Source organism: Cyprinodon variegatus, unplaced genomic scaffold (assembly GCF_000732505.1).
Source record: "Cyprinodon variegatus isolate N-32 unplaced genomic scaffold, C_variegatus-1.0 Scaffold267, whole genome shotgun sequence".
Classification (NCBI taxonomy): Eukaryota; Metazoa; Chordata; class Actinopteri; order Cyprinodontiformes; family Cyprinodontidae; genus Cyprinodon; species Cyprinodon variegatus.
In genome coordinates this window covers 954,382-977,384 of record NW_015150720.1, presented here as the reverse complement: position 1 = coordinate 977,384, position 23,003 = coordinate 954,382, and the positions used below count along the sequence as shown (strand labels likewise).

General features: G+C 38.9%; 3 protein-coding genes across 3 annotated transcripts in view; 1 reads left to right on the top strand and 2 right to left on the bottom strand.

Moving 5' to 3' along the window:
• Positions 1-79: 79 nt before the first annotated feature.
• Positions 80-10,015, bottom strand: alg9 (ALG9, alpha-1,2-mannosyltransferase). The gene is made up of 15 exons (XM_015382828.1): positions 9,836-10,015; positions 8,248-8,383; positions 7,979-8,113; positions 7,688-7,758; positions 6,815-6,903; positions 5,815-5,950; positions 5,623-5,710; positions 5,297-5,402; positions 4,434-4,556; positions 3,219-3,373; positions 3,002-3,131; positions 2,764-2,911; positions 1,386-1,515; positions 1,176-1,306; positions 80-1,015 (listed from the first exon to the last, which is right to left on the bottom strand). The coding sequence occupies exons 1-15, from the start codon at positions 9,973-9,975 to the stop codon at positions 892-894; spliced, it is 1,842 nt and encodes a 613-aa protein (XP_015238314.1). The 5' UTR covers positions 9,976-10,015; the 3' UTR covers positions 80-891.
• Positions 10,016-13,553: 3,538 nt separating this feature from the next.
• Positions 13,554-19,668, bottom strand: fdxacb1 (ferredoxin-fold anticodon binding domain containing 1). The gene is made up of 5 exons (XM_015382835.1): positions 19,203-19,668; positions 18,960-19,116; positions 15,406-15,609; positions 15,140-15,298; positions 13,554-15,067 (listed from the first exon to the last, which is right to left on the bottom strand). Exons 1-5 carry the CDS (start codon positions 19,378-19,380, stop codon positions 13,867-13,869), a joined length of 1,899 nt encoding a protein of 632 aa, XP_015238321.1. The 5' UTR covers positions 19,381-19,668; the 3' UTR covers positions 13,554-13,866.
• A 100-nt stretch (positions 19,669-19,768) lies between these two features.
• Positions 19,769-23,003, top strand: part of LOC107089833 (mitochondrial import receptor subunit TOM40B-like) — a 7,529-nt gene continuing 4,294 nt past the window's right edge. Inside the window, exons 1-2 of the mRNA XM_015382836.1 lie at positions 19,769-20,050; positions 20,416-20,615. Coding sequence (XP_015238322.1) covers positions 20,432-20,615 — 184 coding nt within the window. The 5' untranslated portion in view covers positions 19,769-20,050; positions 20,416-20,431. The remainder of the gene's footprint in view (positions 20,051-20,415; positions 20,616-23,003) is intronic.

Here is a 23,003-nt window from a genome sequence, read left to right as displayed (position 1 = left end):
ATAAACTGAGATTATAAATAAACTGCTTGGGACAGCTTCAAGTGTTTTTTAGTTTTACCAAAAAAAGACAGAGATGCACTCACAATCAATCATGGATTTATTTACATTATTCACAAGATAAATTAACAGAGGGTTCCTACATAGTTCTCATTTCAATATTCAATACTTGTCCAGGCGCACATCTCCAGATTCTTCTGTAAAAAGGTTTGGCCAAGATAAAAGCGAACACCAAACTTTACCGCTAATTTACGGCAGATATGTTTCAGAAGATCATACTATAAATCTGCAAAAACCCAACACTGGATGAAATAAAATTTTAAAGAATAAAAAGATTGTAGGAAGGAGATGATTGTGCCAAGATGGAAAGGCCATAGAAAGAAAAGAAGGAAGGCCATGCTTTTGAAGGCTATGTAGGAACCCCGATAACAACAAACCTTCACTCATCTCCACACATTTATTGTCTCCAAAGAAGCAGTCATCACATAATAGTCTATCTCAGATCGAATGTTCAAAGGAATCCTTCAATTCAGGCCACATTTTCAAGTAGAGCGTATAAAGAAAACACTTGGATTTGTTGTGCCGTGGCCTCTTTAAGGTAAGAGTAATCTTTTTTCTGCTTATGACTTGAAGACATTAATCTACAGACAGACACAGAACAGTAAAAAAAAAAAAAAGCCCAGCTGAGGATTGGCAATCACATGTCCATACTCACAATCACTCTGCTCCAAATCAGACATAACATCCTTAAAAGGTCTGCTAATTCACACATTTCATGAGACAAATCACATGCACACTGACACAGAAACCAGCTGCTTTGAACAGAAGTAACCAACTCCTAGTTGGGGCTCTGTTAATCTTGGAAAGGCTCGAGGGAGGGGTGAAGTCCAAATGTCAGCCGTGGGCCCGCTTACGAGGCTGCTTTTGCCGTCGAGCTTTCAAGATCATGTACCTCCTGTAAGTGGTGTGGTGGTCCGATATGAACGGGATGTAAAAGGCTCTGAAGATAGGAGAAGATCTGAGAAAAAAATATGTGAATTAAATATGTATCCATCGCTCATCCTTTAGTAAACATTGAAAAAAAATTACTTTAAGCACCTCATAAATATAGAACTGATTTTATATGAAACCTCTTGAGCATCAAAAATTTTAAAAGTCCTTTTATTTTATCAAACTACCTTGAAGCTTGAAGGAAAGGCTTATAAGCAATGACCGTCCACTCTTCTTTAATTGCTGAGTAACGAGGCTCCAGTGGCGCTTCCTCGTCCGTCTCCAAGTCCACCAGGTAGTGGCACGTCTTTATGTCTACCTGCACAGAAGGGAAATTTCACAGATCAGTTCAAATGACTGCCAGACCATAGCAAACACCTTCAAACTGAGGGGCTTACATATCTGGATGGCTCCTCCAGGTTCTGGTCGTTCATATTGGCTGGAATGATCTGTGTCGCCAGAGGTCCAGAGGCGTAAGGCTGAGGAAGCTGCCCCTTAAACTCAGACTGAATGAAGTTCAGCTGCCAGCTGCAGAAAAATAAGTGTTTAGTTGAAAAAAAAAAAAAGAACACAAGATCTTAAAAAAAATTTTTTTACAGAATATAGAAGCGATTTGATGCACATTTCCATTTACCGGTACAACTATTCTGGAAAGTGAACCATTTAAAAAAATATGATTTGACAATAAAACTACACTTTAATTGGGTTAAACAAGATTACTGATCCAAAGGATGCCCAACAACCAGAGCCATGAATTAACCAACTATACAAAAAGCTTATGCCGAGTTAGTCGCGCTATGGGGTGCAGGTCTCTGGACGGCAGGAGAGCCTCACCTATCACTAAAGGCGTCTATACTTAAACCTGATCATACGGTCAGAGTTTTCTATCAACTAAAAACCAGCTGATTGCATCGTCTCATTGACTCAAAAGCAATCCCTCACACAAAGGAAGCTTGTAGCGACAGTGAAGAGGAAATCTCTGTTTTAACAGGAAGAAACCTCAAGAAGACCAGGCTCAGTGTGAGCGGCTATCTGCCGAGGCCGACTGGGGTTCAAAAACATTTTTCTTTAATTTGTTTCTTGCAGAGGTTTAAACTCAGAATTAAAATATGAAATTGAAATCCCCTTTGCAACTCTCCAAAGAAGAATACTGTAAAACTTCAGACTAAATTAATGTGTATAACCTTACTTTATGACATATGTGATTCTGTTTCCATTCTCAATTGTTTTTCTTTTCTGTTTCTTTCTTTTCTTCTTAATGTGATGCATTTGTGTGTACAAAGTCTGCATCTTGCTCATCCTGCATGGAGCAGTGTGCATGGTCCTCACTGATTCACAACAATTTGAAAGTTAGCAACACATTTTTACCCATCAATCCTCATGTTTACCATGAAATTACACATTTCTCAGAGCAGGATGGAAAGGCAACTAGATGGCCCATTCACTATCTCACAGGATGACTGATGGATGGTGGAAATGAGACAAACTGAATTAATGAGATTGGAACAGGTAATAAAATATAGAATATTACTGTATATTATTTATAGTTTGCCTATGTATCTTTTTTAGTGTTTTTACTATTATTATAATTACACGAATATGTTTTAAAAGGTGTAGTTATAAAAGAATGCTGGCATGCCAGCAACTGCCCTAGATGGTTTAGTATTTAGTTGGTGTCTTTCTGTATTCTCTCAGTCATTAGAAAAGGATCTTGAAGAAAGAATCTAAAAAATAAGTAAATAAGAAAAAAAAATCTGGCTACTACTGAATACTAACTTGTGAGGCAGAAGGAAGCTACTGGGGAAGCGGTACCACTCTTTGCCAACACACACACTGACTGGTATGCCATTGGGGACGGAGTGCAACGTTGGATCCTTGGCAATGCGGTGAAATTCTGGATACAGGTCCAGAGGAGCGTGGTAGCCTAAGAACAAAATTAAACCTAACGTTAAAATGTCAATCTTACTACCAGCACTGCTGCTTAGGGAGGGGCAAAGCCTGTTGGTGCACAAACCTCTAAAAAGGGCAACAGAGCGGGACAGTGACAGCACTGCGAAGGCAACAACAGTGCTCAAAGCCAGCCAGTTGGAGGAAACAGTGTAGTGCTCCAGTCGGTATCGCTGGAAAAGGAAGTGGTAGCATTTCTATTGGGGGGAAAAAAACAACAATGTGATTTATCTCCCTAATCAAAAGTAACTGAGTCATAGACCTGGGAAAACGACAAGTTATACCTGCAGAGAAGAGAGTGCTACTGCCCCACTGAGGCAGATGAGGGGATAGATGGGGAAGAGAAAGCGTTCTTCTTTATGAGGTCTAGTGAAGAAAACCAACATCCACAGATACATGGGAGAGAGCGTTAGCCAGTACGGGCGGCCCAGGTTCTGAACTGCAAAAAAACAAAAAGGCAAGTACTGTTATTTTAAATAAAATCTAATCTGATCATAAGTACAGATAAAACACTTGAGCCTCATGTAATGTTTTAATTATACCTAAACTAAAGGCAGCTACTTTTTTAAACTCCAATGACACCAAGTCTGTCCCTTACAGATGGGTCCATGGTTCCAATGCTGGAGCTAGGGCCACCCCCCAAGGTATTGGATTCTGCTTTTAGCTGCGCTACAGTCGAGCTTAGGGCATTCCATCCTCTGACTTTTTCCTTTGGAGATGACAAGCGTCTTAATAGACTACATACAGTCGAGTTCTACATGTATGTTTCCAGATCGGCTGATGTCAGTATGGGACCCCAGCTATTTGTCACATAGGCGACCCGACACGAGGGGAAGTCCTTTTCTTGTCAGAGCCTGTCTCACTGGATTATGGAAGCCATCTCTCTTTTGCCTACAGCTGCAGAAGTTTGAAATCTCCTCAAGGGTTGAGGGCACATTCTACTAGAGGTGTGTGGAGATCTTGGGCACTCTCGCAGTAACCTTCTTCCTTAGGAGCCGTGTTTACAGTTCGGGAGAATCTCTCATACCGAAACACTGAACAAAGTTGGAAAAAGAACTTGCATAACCCAGGTTCTTCCATAATAGAGTGAGCTATTACACCCGATTGCCCTTCTTGCAAAGACGGTAAGAAACCGTTCTAGAAAGATTGAAGGAGGAGCTTCCAAACTGTTGCAGTATCAGGGGGTTGGCCCTCGGTACAGCATTGGAACAGACGACCTGTCTGTCAGGGACATTGGAGCAGGTCTCACCCAAGGCGATCCCAATAGTTAACACCTCACTCTGTTATATGATCATCAATGAATGGGTATATTACACAATTAAAGTGGGATCTTAATACAAAAGATATCACCAGCCATGCAGTTTACAGGGCTTAGATTGGGCCTATAAATGTCTATATCTGGTAACAAAAACAACGGCAGACGACAAAACTTGAGCGCCTCATTACCATAAACAAGCAAAAAAAATAGGAAAGAGATAAGGAAAATAATTAGAACTCACCATTGAACCTGTGCAACAGTGTCTCCATGAGGGCAGTGAGCGGTAGGGAGAACAGCGCCAAAACAAACACCAGGTTGAAGTTCAGGACTCCGTTAACAAAGTAGAAAGACCATGGCTCTGTACCTAAGAACAGAGAGACACAAACATCAGAAACACTCCTTGTGATATCAAACTGACCTTCGGTCCAAACAATGTTATTTTGGATGCAGGAACTACCACTTGGGTTAACTTAATTTGCAAATATCTTTCAGTCCAATTAATCATTTAAATGTGGGAAATTGTTTTCTGAAAAGTAATAACCTATAAAATCATTTTATTCTTTACAGCTCTGCTTTGTAGGGACATCTGATGAGACGGCCTAACCTATTCTATGAGATTATTCCAGATTGGTTTATTAATCTGCTCTGCAGTCTAAAAGTTTTATTTAGAAAGGAAAAAAAATTTAAATACTGCCAAGAGTTAACATTTTTGTAAACATAAAATATTTAGGATCTTGAAGTTTAATTAAAATGTATAACAAATTACTATTTAATTAATGTAATATTTTAATCTGCTATTTTTGTAAATGAACACATAAAAAAAAATCCATTCATGGCTCATTTATGGCACTTTCTGTCTCTACACTAACTAGTTGAAGGATGGAGCCCAAATCATTTTTTTCCCCTAATATGTTCCAGTGCAAACATCAATAACATTAATCTGGAAACTAAGCAACAAGCACCATTTCTCACCAAGAAGTTTCAAACTTTTTAAATTGATCTTTTTAATTATTATAATGTCCCAAAGAGTTTTATGCTGTTTTCTAAGCTTTCTAAGACGCGTCATCATGATAAATAAATTGAGACCATATTTGTGAAGGTTACCATAAAGATCAGGCCCATGTTCGGTAAAGACGTTGTAAAGCAGGATATTGAGTGGAGCAATCACCAGTTTTCCATAAAAGAAGGAGTCAATCGCAACCAGAGGGACCTGGAAAATACGATCAAATGACACATACACACATTTCTTGTTTTAAGAGCAATTAGAAATCATAAAACGGTGAATCCTATGAACAAATTATAATCTCTTTCGTTACATTTTACTTTGACAAAAAACCAGCTAAAGAGATGGCTGGAGATTTCCTTTGCAGAAGGTAATAGAGATTTTTAAATGTCTTTATTTAACAAAGAATTAGTGTAAACATTCTCACCAGCAACAGTAGCAAAGCAAGGGCACACCAGATCAGAAAACTTTTCCACTCTCTCCTTATCACCAGCAGGTCGAACGCGATCGGAAACCTGGAGGGACGATTATTAAAGCAGCATTAACAGAAAATAAATAAGTAAATTAAATATTCTAGATTTACTTATTAAAAAAGGACTGTTCAAATTTACAATCTCACCCAATCAAAGCAGAAAATGGCCATCCGACGATTCCGCCGGCAGCCACACCCATAACAGCCAACGGTATCGAGTCCTGAAACCACCCAGTCATGGCAATCAGGGTTGTGTACATGCAGAAAGAGGAAGGTAGAAAAGCTGAGGAGAAAGAGCAAAGATATAACAAAATAAAAAGTATGAATGATGAGAAACAAAAATCTGAGAAAAAAAGCTGTCAAAGAAGCATTGTGCACTGTAAGAATATTAACTAGAGGTCTGAGGGATGCTGCAGAGATAAGGACCCGATACAATCAACCGTCTACTGTCACCAGATGCTCGTTTAAGAAGAGAGATTGCTGCAGTTAGTGACTAAATGCAATCGGCTGCTTTTTCTTCAGCCAGGAAACATTTAACAAATCAGATTAATGAACTGAAATTGACTGTCTGTTCCATAATTATAATTACATAGTTTTTCCCTGTTATTTTTTTGAACGGACTATACTTTTCTGAATATAAACTGGACACATTTATTTACCTTTGATGCTACTTTATTTCTGGAGTGAGGTAGTATAAAAAACCCCAATTTGAAATGAGTTTGTTTAATCTGAGCTTTAGCTTCAGAAGCCGCATAAGGGAAGAGGAAACATGCAAACTGACTTGGACCTTTTTGCAACACCAAGTCTTAATAATATAAAGTGGATCACCTTTATAAAAAAAAATGAACTTTTCAGAATTGCAGCTAAAAGAAAGAACATAGACTTGAACATTCAGGACATGTTTGTCATTCCAATTATTTTTATTTTATATTTATTCATTTGTTTTACAAAAATAACTTTAAAAGCAGAAAAACTTAAAACTATCTCTGTTTCAACTGCAACGTAGACATAAAAACTGAGAAGGAAAAATGGATACTTTGAATGAAAAGAAGATTTTATTCTGTTCATTTTAGTTTCCATAAGCGATTTAATAAATTGCAAGCATCAAATGATAAAAGCAGACAAGCTGGGAATAAGGGTGACCAACCTGCCGAGGAGGAGAACATTCCCGTGCTCAGGACAAGGAATGCCAACATCAGTCGCCCCACATGCAAACCAAACTTCTTACACACCGCCCTGTACCGCAGCAAACAGACCAAAAGCTTTGCTTTAGTTTCAAACACACTAGAATATGCATCCAAGCACTGCCTGGCCAAAAAGATAAATGTATTAAAAAGAAGTCACAGACTAAAATCCTTTAGCTGTTTTTTGTTTGTTTGTTTCTTGCTTCCAACGAGAACTCTGGTCATTTTTCACTATTATCTAGTTTGATTGGTGGACTTATCAGCTCCTTAAAAATTAAAACTGATTTGCAAGATATTTGCAGGCTTTTAAAAAACCTATTTACATTTAAATATTTTATTATGTGATGATTACACACAGAGATTGCTGTTTAGTTGGTAAACTAAACAGTAGCTGTTTAGGTCATTAAAGTTAACCTTACAGATTATGAAAACTCCTATCAAATCCTAAAGAGGTAAAAAAAAAAAAAAAAGAAACAAAAAAAAATAGCAATTCACAATATACATCTTTTTTTTTTATTTATACATTTTCGAACTTCAGGCAAAAGTTACAACTAAAATCTATGAGCCATAATTAATCATCTCCCCCTTGCCGTTTACTTTTCCCCTGGCCTTTAGTGGTGGCCCCATCTTAGGAAAGCATCGGTTTCAGAAATGAAGTTTCCTCACTCATCAGTTCCAACATTGCAGCATAAAGAGTCATGCCAACATCAGAGTGGGATCTCTATGATCAGTTAGGTCCTGATAGTGACTTTATTTATTTCTATTTTCTTTTAATGAGGCAGAATAAAACTTAAAATGCTATAATACAAATCTGCAATAAGAGAAAAGAAACTCACTTGTAAAAATAGAGTTCACAGACACAGCAGCAGAATGCTAACACACATCGTACAAAGTAGAACACCAACACCTGGAACACAATCATAACAAAAACTTTTTATTACACAATGTTTATACAACATTAGTTACAACAGTTTGTATTTTAACATGAAACATTTGCCCTTTGAAAAACTGATTTCTTCATATTATTGATCTGATGGAAGATTGTTGTGAAAGCTTTTATAGCTGTTAGCTTAACACAAAAATACCAACAGATCAAAATAAACAAAGAAAGAAATTGTTGCATTTACCTTGTTAGTCTGTAGAACATGGGCATGCAAACAGGCCGGCAGAGCGTGGAGCCATAAGTAAGCATATGACCTGATGGCGTACAACGGGGAATATTCCCATGTTTGCATTCCTGTCCCATACAAGAGAAAGTGCATCTGTGGAAACAAAACAAGACATAAACAAGTGAAACAGCAAAATGTTTGCCAGGTAGGCAGTGAGGCAAGTTTGCTTTTTATTAGCATTGCAAAGGAGAGGACACTTGACGTTTTTAGCAGAAAGTTGTACTCACAGGCTCCCAGTAGTTAAACGTCTCGTCACAGTCGGAGATGTTGCTGAGCAAAGCAGCACAAAAACGTGCAGAAAGTAGGCATTTAAACGCTGTGGACCCTTCTGGCGCCCATACCTGACCTCCTCGACTAATCGGCCTGTTAAAACCGAAGAAATCTTTGCTTAGAAATTGTTTAAAGTTCCCCTGCATGATACTCACAGCACTGGAACAACTTTAACATTTCTTAAATAGACAACGTTCCATACTCTTTTTAAATGAAAATTGCGAGATGGAGCTACGGTAATTATATATTGTATGAAATGATGTTATATCAAACTGGTCCTTTAGTCACTCTATTACATATAGAGTAATGTAACTAAAGTGGGATAGGTGTTGTGAATGAAACGGTGCCCAGCTTGAAAGAGCTCCTGTGTGTCGCTGAATGTGTGCATTGATGACTTAAAGACATCTTCTGCCTCCGTTTATCTCTTCACTACAGTCTGTTGAATTAATTTTAATGTGTATTTAAAGACATTTCAATTAGTAGAAAAAATTGCAGGGGGGAATATAAAAAAACAAAGAAAAATCAACCAAATCTTTTGCAAAACCCCATGCAGTACCTCCGGGGACCCTCTAGGGGTCGCGGACCCCCTGTTGAAGACTTATAAATCGTCTTTATGATTTATAGTATAAATCATAAAGATGCATCCTTGCTTCTGTGCACTGCTGGTCAGCAGGCTGCTAAAACCCCAATAAACCTCCCTTCTCTCACTGAATTGGAGTTTTTGTTCTCACAATGTCAGAATACCAGAGGGAATGTCATAAATAACATTACTACTAATACAAAAAAACATCTGTCTCTTTAAAAGTAAAAAGAAACATTGAAGCTCTCATATTTTCATTAACAATCGAATTGTGAAGACCTCTTCCCCTGTCACATTAGTCATTCAGCACTAGCAAAATATATTCCATGACACCCCTCACTGGTTTAGGAGCATTTTTTGCAGGCATAGTAAATTACTATGCCTGCAAAAAATGCTCCTAATTCACAAATCCTGCAGGTTGAGGTAATATTTCTATTTTAGCAGCCTTCTACTTAATTCTGCTAACAGTTTTTTTTTTTTACATCTTGCACTAGATATCTCAGATCTGATCCTCATGTTGCCTTTTTTATTAAGACACGTCATCATATCGGGCTGTCAACATTACTTTCAGGTGGCTTCAGCCAGGCAGCAAAAACAACGGCCAAAATGAAATTACAAAGCTTTTATGACGATACATTACAAGGACTGACGTCGGAAATCTGAGATTACTTCTAGTAAATAAAACCTCAGGTAGAATGAATGAATCTGATCTGATAGCCTTGCTGCAACCGCTTTCCTTCAACGATGTGGAGGGGAAACAGTTAGCTGTCTGTTGGGTTTATATTACAAAGAGCAGACAGTCTGATCAGTTGTTCAGTGATCCGTGCTAAATGTTTAATATCGCTTTGTTATTGTGGGAAGTTGATGTGGAGGAGCTAGCTGGCTAAGTTAGCTGTCAGTTACCCTGGAGATGGAGCTCACAGCTCCGTAAAGTCAAACTTATTTCACTTTGAACTCATACTCACTCTTGCCGGCTCTCTGTTGTTTTGCTTTCATCGCCGGTTTTTTCTTCTTTCGCCGGCCGGGCTTCGGCTGTGGTGTTTACGTTGTTTGCATCTTGTCTGCTGCCTCGTCTGGCTCGCTGCCGAAGCGTCTTGGCCGCCATGTTTCCACAGCCTTCATTTCCCGAGTCGCGATTCGGTCATTTTCGCCACTGTTCGGTTATTCTTCTTCTGTTGAAATTATTATGGGGGTTGGCTAAAACGTTAGTTGAGCATTACCGCCACCAACTGGTAAGGAGTGTGAACCACATGGCAAAAAAAGAAAAAAAAATATGATATCCTGTTATACAATTTAATCTGTTTCAAAAACTCAAATATAACCTGATATCCTCTGCTCCCCGATTCCTTTTGCAGACTGTTCGGTTATTGACAGGTCTTATCCGTTTAATGTTGGTTCTCCCTGTCATAAACGTTGTGCATCATGTCGATATCAATTATTTTGTATGAAACACGATTATATTGTTATCCAAGAGATTTGAAAAAATAAACACAATGAAAATATTAAAAGTTTGATATGATGCGCAAACAATCACGATTATAAAATATTTAGGCTGCAACACCTGTTAATCCTGAACCTGTGCATATAAAGCCAGGGGTGGAGCTAGAAGGGGGGCCAGGGGTGGCCATGGCCACCCTTAGCCAATCATTGACCACCCCTGTGGCCACCCCTTACATTTTTTCTCTCTAATACAGATGGTAGCAGCAGTAATACTCTCAAGGGGAATGTTCAAACTTATTAAACATTTAAAATTTACATATATTAACAATTACTTTACAACTAAAGATGATAAATAAAGAATTCACACTCTGTTCAGAACCAAATTTTGTGTTATTTGGGGTAAAAAGAAAATTATATGTCCCTGTAAGTCATCTAAGAGTCTTCATCAAAATGATAGATAAATAACTACTTTAATAATAACTTAAAAATTCATTTAATGTGGATATTAGTACATTGAAGTATCAATTTTTTGCAGAATGATTATTGATAAAAGTAGGTAATAGCAATGTTAAATATTTTCGCCCCAGACCTCAAACCTGAAAGGCTACCATACCTTTTATTTAGACAGCATGGGTGTTTAACTACATATGTGTCTATTTGTTAGCAAAGGCTGTAGGAAAGTATAGTTAGTTTTTATTTAGAAAACATGGATGTTGTCCTCGTTCCTGTAGGAACAGCGTAGATTGACTGTGAGGTTCTGGCGCCTTTCGGACACCCCTCAATGTACATTGGTTATTGACTGGCCACCCCTGTTAGGATTTTATGGCTACGCCTCTGTATAAAGCTAACCTTAAATTTACATAAACATAATTATGCCACAGATTCCTCAATGTTATAGTGATGGTTCTATTAAGACTGGTACCCTCCTTATGAGCCTCCTCTTTTCCCCTTAAGCCAACTTGGCACTACGCACAGACCGTATTCTGCAAAAACCACAACTATCCAGTTCTTACTAGACATAGACCCTACAATGTAAGTCAATACTTGATTTAAACCAAATATAAGAATGTTTTCCTCATATAGGGATGGCTTTTGGAAAAAAAAAAAAAAAAACTTGTTAAAGCTATTATCCAGCTTTTTTTTGTAAAAATGACTTAAACTGAGGTTTAAGCCTATCCAGCTGCAGTCTAACTAGAATACCTGGAATCTATGTCAAAATCTGTCACAGGTCACCCGATTACCATCCTGTCAACTACTGCCAACACAGTTTGTTTTCTAATGTTGTCATCAAACCCAACAGATGCAAGGCAAACAAAGCTGTTTTATCCAGTGCATAATTTATTCAAACTTAAAATTTTGTCAAATCCTGCAATTAAACCCATACTTGATTTGTTCACCTGTGCTTATACTTGCCGATGTTTCAAAGTGATAATATCAACCATCATCTTAGTTTGTAAAGAAATAAGAAAACTAAGAACAAGGGCAAACTTGTCTCCTTGGGTATAGACCGATATAAATCACGACACTTAGCAGCAATACAATTCCTTACCAGCTCCTATAAATTATATTAAGTGATGAATATTAGGATATTGTGATGTTAAATGTAGGCTCTGTGTCTACACCTTGAAGCTTTCTCTCTCCAGTTCTTTTTCCTGAAAAAAGATCACTCGAGAAAAAATCTTTAAATAACACTTCATAACTTATATGTATTAAATAACCATGAGACATGACAACAGATTTTGATAGAAATTGTAATCTTACTCAGATCAGAGAAGTTGCTTAGAGTTACAAGAGGCAGCTGATTACCAGCAGGGCTCACTTCACGGGAAGTGGCCTCGATTAACAGTTAAAGAGGCATTTTATGTAATAGAAGTAGCAGGTTATGTAAGATAAAACCTCTTATGATTAAAGACTTGAGTAGTAGAAGGAAAAACAAAGTTATCTATGTTAACATGGACATGGTAGAAGGGAGTCATTAAATCATTTGACTGGAGATTGCAGGAACTAAGTAGCTTGTGAAGGTGGCAGCAGTGCAACAGTACTGCAAGCAGACTGTTTTTAAAAAAGCCTGAAAAAATGTTTTATGCTTCACACTGCCTTAAATGATCTTTCATCTTCTTCTTTGATGATCTGTAACTTTATATTATCCATCCTTTTTCTGTCACGCTGGGGTCACAGCTGTCTATGGGCGAGAGGCGGGGTACGCCCTGAACAGGTTGCCAGTCCTTTGCAGGGCAACACAGAGACTATACACACAGACACTTTACACACTCTGGTGATCTGTCCAAACCAGCAACCATTCAAACACACTCAGACCTAAGGAGAATTTGAAAAAGCCAATTAACTGAAGAGTCATGATTTGGGGCTGTGGGAGGAAGCCGGAGTACCCGGAGAGAACCCACACATGCACAGGGAGGACATGCAAACTCCATGCAGAAAGACCCCGGGCCGGGAATCGAATCCAAAACCATCTTGGTGCAAGGCAGCCACTGAGCGGCCCTAAAAGTTAATGTATGTTGTTCGATTGAATACTACTGTATATTAATTAAATCTTAACAAATAGTGACACCACCAACAGTCTCAAGAGTAAACCAAATTAAGGTTTTAGATAAAGGTACACATTTTAACCCGTAATAAAAATTAATTCAGACGCATCAAAGAATAAATATTGTAGGTTTTCTTAGATATTTATGCAATTGGTTATAATCCTATGGATTAATTTTATAAAATAATCGCATTATCTCTTAAAATCCCGAAAAATGCTAAAAAAAAAAAAATAAATACAGTAAAAGTCTGTTGCTTTTGCCCCCACTATTTATTGTAAACATAAACAAGAGTGTTCGATGTTTCCTATTTTCAGGTATTAGAGGATAATGAGAATCACCAAACCAACCTCATGAAAATAATTAGATGGTTTCAAAAGAAAGGAAGAGGTTTGATATATTTTTTTTAAACTGATTAGATAGTTTAACACACTTTTTAATAAGTTTTACTATCACCTTAATGAAGAGGAACAGAAAAAAATATTACACAATTAAACAGAATACTAAAGTTTGCACTGGTAAATAATAACTTCCAGGACTTGGTCAAAGAAATGTTTTGGTTTTCTTCCATTTTTATTTTTTAATGAAAAAAAAAATGCTATTTTTTTAAAGGTAAAGTCATTATAGCTAAACAACCTAAATAAAAAAAATTATTACCAAAAAGTGAAAAGAAAAAAAAAAGTCATAAAATTATTGAGGAAGAGATTAAATAAAAAATTTTCATTATGATATTTAATACATTTTTGGTGTCCACCAAAATATTTAGCTGCTCATTTGCTGTTTAATGTTCTGTATAATTCAAACATGTCAGAAATAAATAGGTTTATTATACAGTTATAACACAAACACACACAGGATCACTTTAGTTACATTTCAGATGAATAAAACAACCACGGTTTCAACCAAACGTTTGACTATAGATTTTCTGATATTTTTTTCTTCAGTTTAAAAGCACGTGTGGAGAATTAAAATGTCCGCATCTTCCTAACATCTCCAACGGGTTTTCTCAAGTGCTACCTGATGATGACCTGCAGACGAGACGAGAGTAAAAGCTCCAGCTGCTTGTGAAACTTCAGAGCCTGTGTGTGTGACAGGGCATGTGTGTGTGAGTGATAGACGAGTCTGTAACAGTAACTGGTTTGACTCAGGTCAGGGTGAGAGAACGTGTCGATGAGCTTAACTTGCTCCACAGTCCCGTGGCTGGCCTCTCTGACAATAGCGTAGAACCTTCTCTCCTCCCACGCAGGTCCTGTCCAAAAGCTGATGTCAAAGCTGAAGGACCCGGGGTACAAAGAAAAGGGCTGAAATGACGTCCCTGGTTGTGGTCGTAGGGAAAACTGTTTTAAGAAGCGTGAGTCGTGAGACCAAAGCAGCCGCCAGTCTGGGAGTGAGAACAAAAGACAAGCCAGGAGGTCTAAATTTAGAGAAGCACTGATGGTGACGTTGCTGCTGCCGTCAGCTTCGCTGCTTGTAAACACCCTACCGATCGTCCCCATCGGCTGAGCTAACAGATGCAGACCTTCCTCAACAGTAACCATGGTGACCCCGTAGGGAGAGAGCAGAGTTTCCAGCTCATGTAATATCAATTTCATTGGCTTATTTTTCAATGGGAAAACACCTGTGAGGAGAAGCTCATGAAAGGCAGGCAGAGCCCAAGGGCTGATGGGCACACTCCTGAACACCACTCCACTGATAGCAAACAAGCTAGAACTCCCATTGCAGCCCTTACAGGTACCTTCTTCCTTTTTGCCCTTAACCTCAGAACTTTCTTCAGCTTGCTTCGGAGGCTGCACTTCATCAATATTATCTTTTTTGTTAATTAGCAAGTCTTCCAGCTGAGGAAGCAGTGATGGACGCAGCATGTAAAGACCCCCTTCAGCTTCCCGATTAACATCAAGGCAGTTTATAAGCTGTAAAATCTCAGTGTCTTTACTCCTTGCCCTGTCTGCTTTGGTAGGAGTTAAACTAGCTTTTGAGTCTGGGCAGACTGCATCTTTGTCTTGACCATGAGAGGGAAGCTCTTTCTGAAGCAGATGAATCCAGTAGCACTGCAGGTTGTCAATGCCGTGGCAGCGTGTCTGCAGCCGCTTGGCTGGGAGGAGGAAAGGAAAGGGTTCATCATGCAGACAGAGTGGCCACCGTTTGGCAAATCCCTGGAGAAGAAAATCTTGTACCAGCTTGACAGGATGGATGGAATCTGAGCAGAGAAACCTCCTGATGAGAAAAAGGGAGGTAGTGAGCTGGTTGCTTCGTTTCATTAGACATCATCTCTCCTAGCTCCCGTACCTGGATACATAGTCACTGAGCTCAGCAGGTATGTTGTAGTGGACCTTCTCCCCTTCAATAATCTCCTCCATCTGAACTATCTGGGCAGGAGTGTAGGGGATGCTGCGTGTAAACACATGCAGCAGAGCTTTCTCCACATGAAAACCCTTATCCTGGCTCCTGTATAACAGCAGCATCTTTGTTAAATAAAATAAAATCACAAATAGACACCAAAAACAAGCAGAGCAACACAATCCTGCACTGCAAAACTCACCTTGGCTTCTTACCTGTATCCTGTGCACTTGTAGCTCGGGAGGTGGTCACTTTCAAATGGAGTCACACAACTAAGGATGAGGTGAGCCTCGGCTGCCATGGCGCTCACCTGCCAGCTGTTGTGCCACTCGCGCTTCGGCTGGTCGACAGGAGTCCCGCCTTGTCCGTTACACAGAGAGACGTGGACCTCCCCGTCTTCAGACAGAATCTCAACACAACTACATGGAAAACAAATTTAATTTAAGCATCTTTCAGAGTTCTGGACTTGGGATTACGATGACCTCCAAACCTCTTCACACCCAAAGTCTAAAGTGTTGATGAGGCAACACTGATTTCATTCCATATTGCATTAAATTCATGCAGCAGAACACGACAGGTGGTTCAGCATTATTATGCCAAAAAGGCTTATTTTTAACATAAATGCCCCACATTATTAGCTCCACAGCAGCAGTCTAATTCATAGCCAGGAAAAAAACATCTCTGTGCGCTGAAGTCAGAGGGAGAATCTTTTTGGTGCTAGCTCTACATTCTATACTGGAGATGGAAACACTGATAACATCTATTACTATTTTTCAAGGACTTTTAAAAGATTAAATTGTCCAGTGAGCTGTTTCCAAACTAAATTTCTTTTTGTTTTACACTTGTGTAAACAAAGTGACAAATAGAATCTGTCTAAAGTCTAAAGTCTAACTAGACTGGAATTGGTTTGTGTGGTTAAACCATCAACCAGTTCAAGCTCGGAAGATGGTAGTGATGCTGAGGAATATTGAGGCCCTCACGGCTTACAGGCTAGAACCATCTAGAGCGGACTTCTAGTCATTCTCTGAGCTGGATAATATGACCACAGCAGCCCCAGTAGAAAACACAGCTTGATACACCTCTGGTACAGATAGTATAACCAGTTATTAGTTTATAAATACCATTTTTGTAATAATTTTTTTTTAAAATAAAACGATTTTTAAATAAATCCTCCACCACCGTTATAAGAAATAATCTTCTATATTCTTAAAGGAATAGTTTCATCTGCCAGGGTTGTCAGATCTGCCTGTTTCCAGCCCAAAAACAATATGAACCCCCCCCCACCCCAATAGAAACAACACAAAATAAAGTCCTCTGAACCTTCTGTTAAAACAAAAAACTTATAAAACACCTAATGCACAATGCTGAGCCCTGAGGTTAGCGTCTGACTGAGGTATTATAGAAACGTAATAAGATACATTTAAGATGATGATCCAATTTAAGATGTTGATAATCCACTAGGCTTGGATCATCATCTGGGGTCCATTTCACAAAGCAGGGTTAACAAATTCAGATTCAAATCTGCAACTGTAAATTGATCAAGCCAAAAGTCAGGAACTCTAAGTGTTCGGTTTTAATATGGCTGCAATCAACTAGTTCAATCAATTTAAACAAGGTCCCCTCAGGGTTGAGTTTTTTATATCTAGAAATATTAACACATTTTAAGTGGCCATTCTGACGTTTATCAGCTTGACTGAAAAAGTATTTATTAAATGTGAAAAACATTTTTTTATAGTTAAAATAATACAAATGCTGACCAGTAATATTGGGAATATGGAGATCTAAAATGAATTTCTAGACATCCAGAAAGTTTATTCTAGATGAAGAGAATGTCATTTTGTTTTTTTTCAGATATCAGGAATTCAGTAAAACTAGTAAATATAGAACGGCTTGCCATACCTGTTGTTACAGTGAAAATATTACGGGATTATTTCTTGAAAGATAGTGGATCATCCTATCTATTTAGAGCCTGTGGATCATCTCATGCGTCCCTCCTCATGTTGAAAAGCCTTCAGGTCTTATCCAAATATTTCAAAAAATGTTCTTGATTCAACATAATCTTGTAACTGATGTTATTTCTTAACAATCGGTCAGTTTTTGGCCCATACACTAGCTAGGAAATCCTATACACTACTGTTTATGCTCTAAAAACATTCTAAATGACTTTGTTTCGAGTAAATTCTGGATGCTACCCACTCAGGACACTTGGAATACATTGGACGAGCAGTATGGAGGAATATTGACACGTTTTTTGTGAACTTTTATGGACCTTTCTGCCTCGGGCGCCATAGACCTCCATTATTTGAATGTCAGCAGACAGCAAGAAGCCTCCCAGATCTCCAGATGCATTTGAGATATCAAAAAAGTACTCCAGAGTGTTGTTCAGCATGGGGGTGAGTAGAAAATGAAGGCTAATCATGTTTTGGGTGTACTATTCCTTTAAGTACACTTTTTAGGTATCTATACTTTACTCCATTACTTATTTTTGCTTCCTACTTCTGACTTCTGCTCATTACATTTTCACACATGTATCTGTACTATCTATTCCTTACATTTTTAAAACAAATGTTACTCGTTACTCTTGGCTTCGGTTTTATGATTACAAATATTTATTTCACATCATGTGTGCCATCCAATGCAGATCACCGGCGCCATCCACATCTAGGGAAAACTAGTGTAAATGGATGAGTCATATACAGTGATTGGAGTAACGGCGTTTCAAGCAACGGCGTTACTAACTAACCGGACGGACGGACGGACGGACGGTGCAGTATATATAACAACCCAAACACAGGATTTCAGAATTAGACATCCCCAGTTATTAATTTCATACACTCACCAGATCTGAACGCCCTGTTAAAAAACTTCACACCCATGAGTAGAGGTAATGCAGCCTGATGATATTCACACCGCATCAGATACCGTTCCCCCATGTTAAGAAGAGGGGTACACTATCTGACGGGGTTTAGAAGCCCATCAGATACCATACCCCCATGTTAAGCAGGGGAAACGCTATTTGAAGGGGTTTATAGGCCAGTCAGACACCGCTCCCCTGATGTCATTTACGTTGAGTTGCAATAAATGCAAAACTCTCTGCAGGTACTTGTCTTTGTCGTCCACTCTATTCAGCTGGCTTTTGAAACACACGGCGAGAAGGTGGGGGCCAGGTGGTGAGGGTTACGGGGCGAGAAACGCAACAGTAATGCAATAGTTACTAGTAACTGGTTACTTTTATTGTGGCATAACTCAGTTACTTTTTGGGAGAAGTAACTAGTAACTATAACTAATTACTTTTCAAAGTAACGTGCCCAACACTGGTCATATAACGCAAACACTCATTGGTTAGCTAAAAGAAATCAACAGAAAGAAGCAGGTGTTCTTCAAACTGCGAACTGTCTATGCCATGCTACAATGTGGGATTCAGAAAAAGATGTCAGAATGTCTGAAAGGTCGGACACAGGCGAGAGCGTATCAGGAGATGTAGACCAACAAGACCTCCCTCATCCTTTGCCCTATCTCAAAGAATTTTTCTAAATAGTCGTAAAATTTAGCTTTAAATCCATACAGTGGAATCTGGCTGCTTTTTTTTTAAAGGTTACTTTATACTTTAATACTTTAAGTAGTTTTTGGAGCTCATATGTTTTCACTTTTATTTGAGTAAAGAGGTGAAGTTGATACTTCAACTTTTACCAGTGTGTTTTATAAACTGCAGTATGTATACTTCTACTTAAGTAATAAATGTGTGTACTTTTGACACCACTGGTCATACCTAAGGAAGAAGCTCTTCAGAAGCTCTCTGTTCTTTTTCACCCCGCTCTTCCTCCCGCAGTGAGGGAAGTTGAACACCACTCTGTCAAACACTCGGCCCTTCAGGGAGGCGCACTCCCCCAGCCTGGTGCAGTCCACCTCAAACAGGACAGTCCCCCCTGAACAATAACCAAGCATAAGGAGACATCACCAAAAAAAAAAAACAAGTAAAAATAAATAGAAAAGCGAAATAAATGTAAGGTACCCGAGTCCTGGATGGTCTGAATGTTGGTAGCTGCTCCTTCGTGGCGCAAAGCCTCCTCCTGATGCTGCAGGCAGGTGGCCGTTATGCTGCTCCCTGATTCAGAGTCCAACTTACACACTGAAGAGGAGAAGGAGAAGTTCCCCTCTCCCACCAACAGAACGGACCGTGAAGGCGTCATCTCATAGAAACTCGAGAGAAGGCTTAAAATGTAAAACTCCCAACACTAAAATAGTTTCTGTTTATATAAAAGCTCTAGCAGATATAAATCGACGACGGGCGAGATAAACCACTGTCCTTCCCACCGCTTAACGGTCTAATGAGAATTTAGCAGACGCATATTTGGTCCAACCTAATTCCTTTTGACATTTAAAGATGCTGCACATCGATTATAAACGCCTTTCATTTCATTCTAGAGATGAATAAATGAGCTTACATGTACTGTTCGGCGCTGCTGCGGTACTTACAACTGAGTCACCTGTGGCAACCAACGAGTGTCACAAGTATAGTCGTCCGGGAGGAAACACGTCTCCAGTGACGCAATTTTCCCCTGCACTCCCACATCCTACAAACACCATATAATGATAGATACAAAATAAATAAATGGTCAAATGTGTTATTGTCCTATTCCTACATACAGGTGCGCTTAAAGTTGCATTTTTTTCATAATTGACATAAGAGAGGAGGATTTTCAGAGGCGACGCACAGCATCTTGAACAGGGAGAAATCTGCAGCATCACTTGATCTGCAGCATCAGCTCGCATGTTTGCGGTCAGTCGTTGGTTTAGAAAGAAAATTTACCCTGACAGTGATTCCGATGAGCGGTTCCCAGTTTCGCTCGGGATTTTAAGGTACCCCGATTACATTAGGAGTCCGTTGAAATATATTCCTCCACCTGTCAGTGTTTAATGATGCTAAGGTCAGGCTAGCTAACGGATTTGCTGCATAAAAACAGCTTTTTTTTTTATCACACTAATGATAATAGCAAAGGTTAGATTTCCCTATAATGAATTTACATCTTTAAGCATAATGTATTATTAAATTCTATTTTAGGACATCTTTGGTACAAATCTGCATCATGGTCACTCTGTTTATAGCTATGCTCTGTTTATTCTGTTCTAATCTCGTTCTGATACAGGATTCCAGGTTAGACAATGATTATATTTCCTGTACAGGCTACAGTAATGCAAATACGCTTTTTGTCTTTGTCCTTTAGGTAGCATTGTGCCCACATGGGCAGTGTTCTGGCTTTGTCTTCCAATCCGGGCCACCATAACTGGCCTTTCTCCAAGGATCATCTTCCTTCTCGCTGGGACGCTCATCCAGCCCACTGGGACCGTCCACCACGCTGGGAGAGGAGAGATGGGAGACTCCCCAACCCTGGCAGCTTCCACTCTCTCCATAGGAGTTGTAAAGGTAGCTGTTGGTCCATGGAAGAGGATCTGTGGAGTCACCTATGACTTTACTGTATTCCTAACCTTATGGCATTAAGACATTCTTAAGAAATTCTCTAGATTTTACAAGATGATCCAACACAAATTAGTGCATCATTGTGAAGTGGAAGTGAATTGTGGCAGCTGTTAGATTTTTCTCCCAGTCAATAACTACTAAAACTACCATTTTCCAACTGTTACTGCCAATGGCGTAATGACACAACAATAGGCCCGTAAGCAACATTATTTGGGTGGGCCCCAAATGAAGTACAACACCCCGTCCTTCACCGCCCGCTGCCGCCATAGACAACAGACCCGAACTGTGCCCCATACACATACACTTCATAATTGCATCATTCTTCACCTTCACTAGACATGGATATACTTTAGTATATTCTGCTGTAAAATGAGTCACTTCCCCCCTCCCTCGCCCACGCTCTCTCCATTCATCTCCTGGTTGCAATCTTCACTCACTGTAGCAGCAACGTCCACCTCTCCCTCTTTGGTTCTTTGAAAGAACGTGTTTTTTTTTTTTTCCCGTTCTTCCAACACCTCTTCTTTCCTTTTTCTTTTCTGGAATCCACTTTAGTACCTCTCTTTGGTATCCATTGTTGCTAACACATTGAACGTAATTGTTATGGTTTTATTCTATGCTCTGGATTACCCATAATTCCAAGTGGTAGTTTAAAAATTAAAATACTCAAATATATTGTTCTTTTATGATCTTTATTGCGGTTTAAAACATATTATATGAGTGTATTTTTTTTACCAACCGTCTAATGAACTATACACAGTTATTAACATAGTAATTGAAAGTACCACTGTCTGCTTTGCTATTGGTGTCGTGTTTAAACGGCTCACCATCAGGTTAAAATCTGGCATGTGTTCAGGTTTAAATACGGTCCTAAAATAAGTCACTTTAGTGTCAGGTGAGTTTAAGAGGAATTTTTCGCACCATTACATCTGCAAAGAGACGTCCTTGTCCACAGTTGCGTAGGGGGCTAACCAGGTGTCAGTGACGGGGCCTCTAAGAGGTCGGGGGCCCCTAAGCAACTGCAGTCTCTGCTTACCAATATTTACGCCATTGCTGTGAACATCTTTTTCTTTTTTCTTTTACATCTTGCAACATATCCTTTAAGCCATTGCCCTGCTTATATGTGTACCTCTCTCCAGTAATAACTTTTTTATTGCAGATTCCATTGGCTGTGATATAGTTTAGCTCTGAATGGTGCAAATAGTACAGTTTTTTCTTATTAGTCAAGGACATGTTTTTTTAATGTTTGCTCTATTTCCTGTAGGGTTTAGCTCAAATAGGACTTCCTGATTTCACTATAGGTTCAGTTTATTTATACAGCATCAATTCACAACACAACGTCTCTTTGATGAGTTTTCTCCTTTCAGTTTAGGTAGACAATACCATGTAATGGATGGCGTAGTGATGTCTTGAATTTTTCCGTTGCTCATAATCTTTAAACTTCTTCACAACTTCTTTACTCCTTGATTGTGATAATCTTTCTTCTTTCTGGTGCTCTTTGTTCACTATTGCTCATGTATAAACCTCTGAGGCCTCTGCAGAACTACTGGATTTATAATGATGTTGCACTCTAAAGGTCCTATAGCAGTCTTTTTTAAGTCTTCCAAAGGCATATATGAGATAAAATATTGCTTTTGACATAACAGAATATTCATTTGTTATGAAATAGTTCTTTTCTTCCAACCTGGAAGAAAGACAGTCACCTTCACTGCAAAGGCTATGTGGGTACCACTACTTTCATGATGTTGCTGTATCATGCAACTTAAGGCAATCTGGCACCTCTTTAGAAAGGATGCACAAAGTCCAAGAGTTGTTGCAGCTGAAAAACAAACAAAACAAAAACACATTTTTCATCATCATTTTACTAAACATCATTTACTAAAAAATAACTTTAGCTGTCACTATAGATTAGGGGCTGAAAGTCAAACTTAGTTTGAGCAGAAATGATAGCGCTGTACCTCACATCACTGTTCACTGATCAGAGAAAGTTGGCATGTTTGTTTACTGGGAAGTAAAGCTAGGCGCTTCCTGGAGGGGTTGGTAATAACAGCTCCATGTAGACCAAGCATGAACACTTCATGGAGATAGGAAAGTTGGGCCCCCGGAAGAAGCTATTTAGGTCGCTAGTGGTCCACTTACACTTTTGGTAGTTATTTCCCAAAATACAAAACCATTAAAATATGCTTACAGATGGAGAGGTTGTAGTCCTTATTATAGTTGTTTTGTTAGCCACGTGAAATGTGTATTTTTTTTTCTAAAGCCTTCGTAGCTTTAAAATTCATTAAAGTGGCATTAGGGAGTTTTCTAGTGATACTGCCACCTGTGGCCAAAACATAG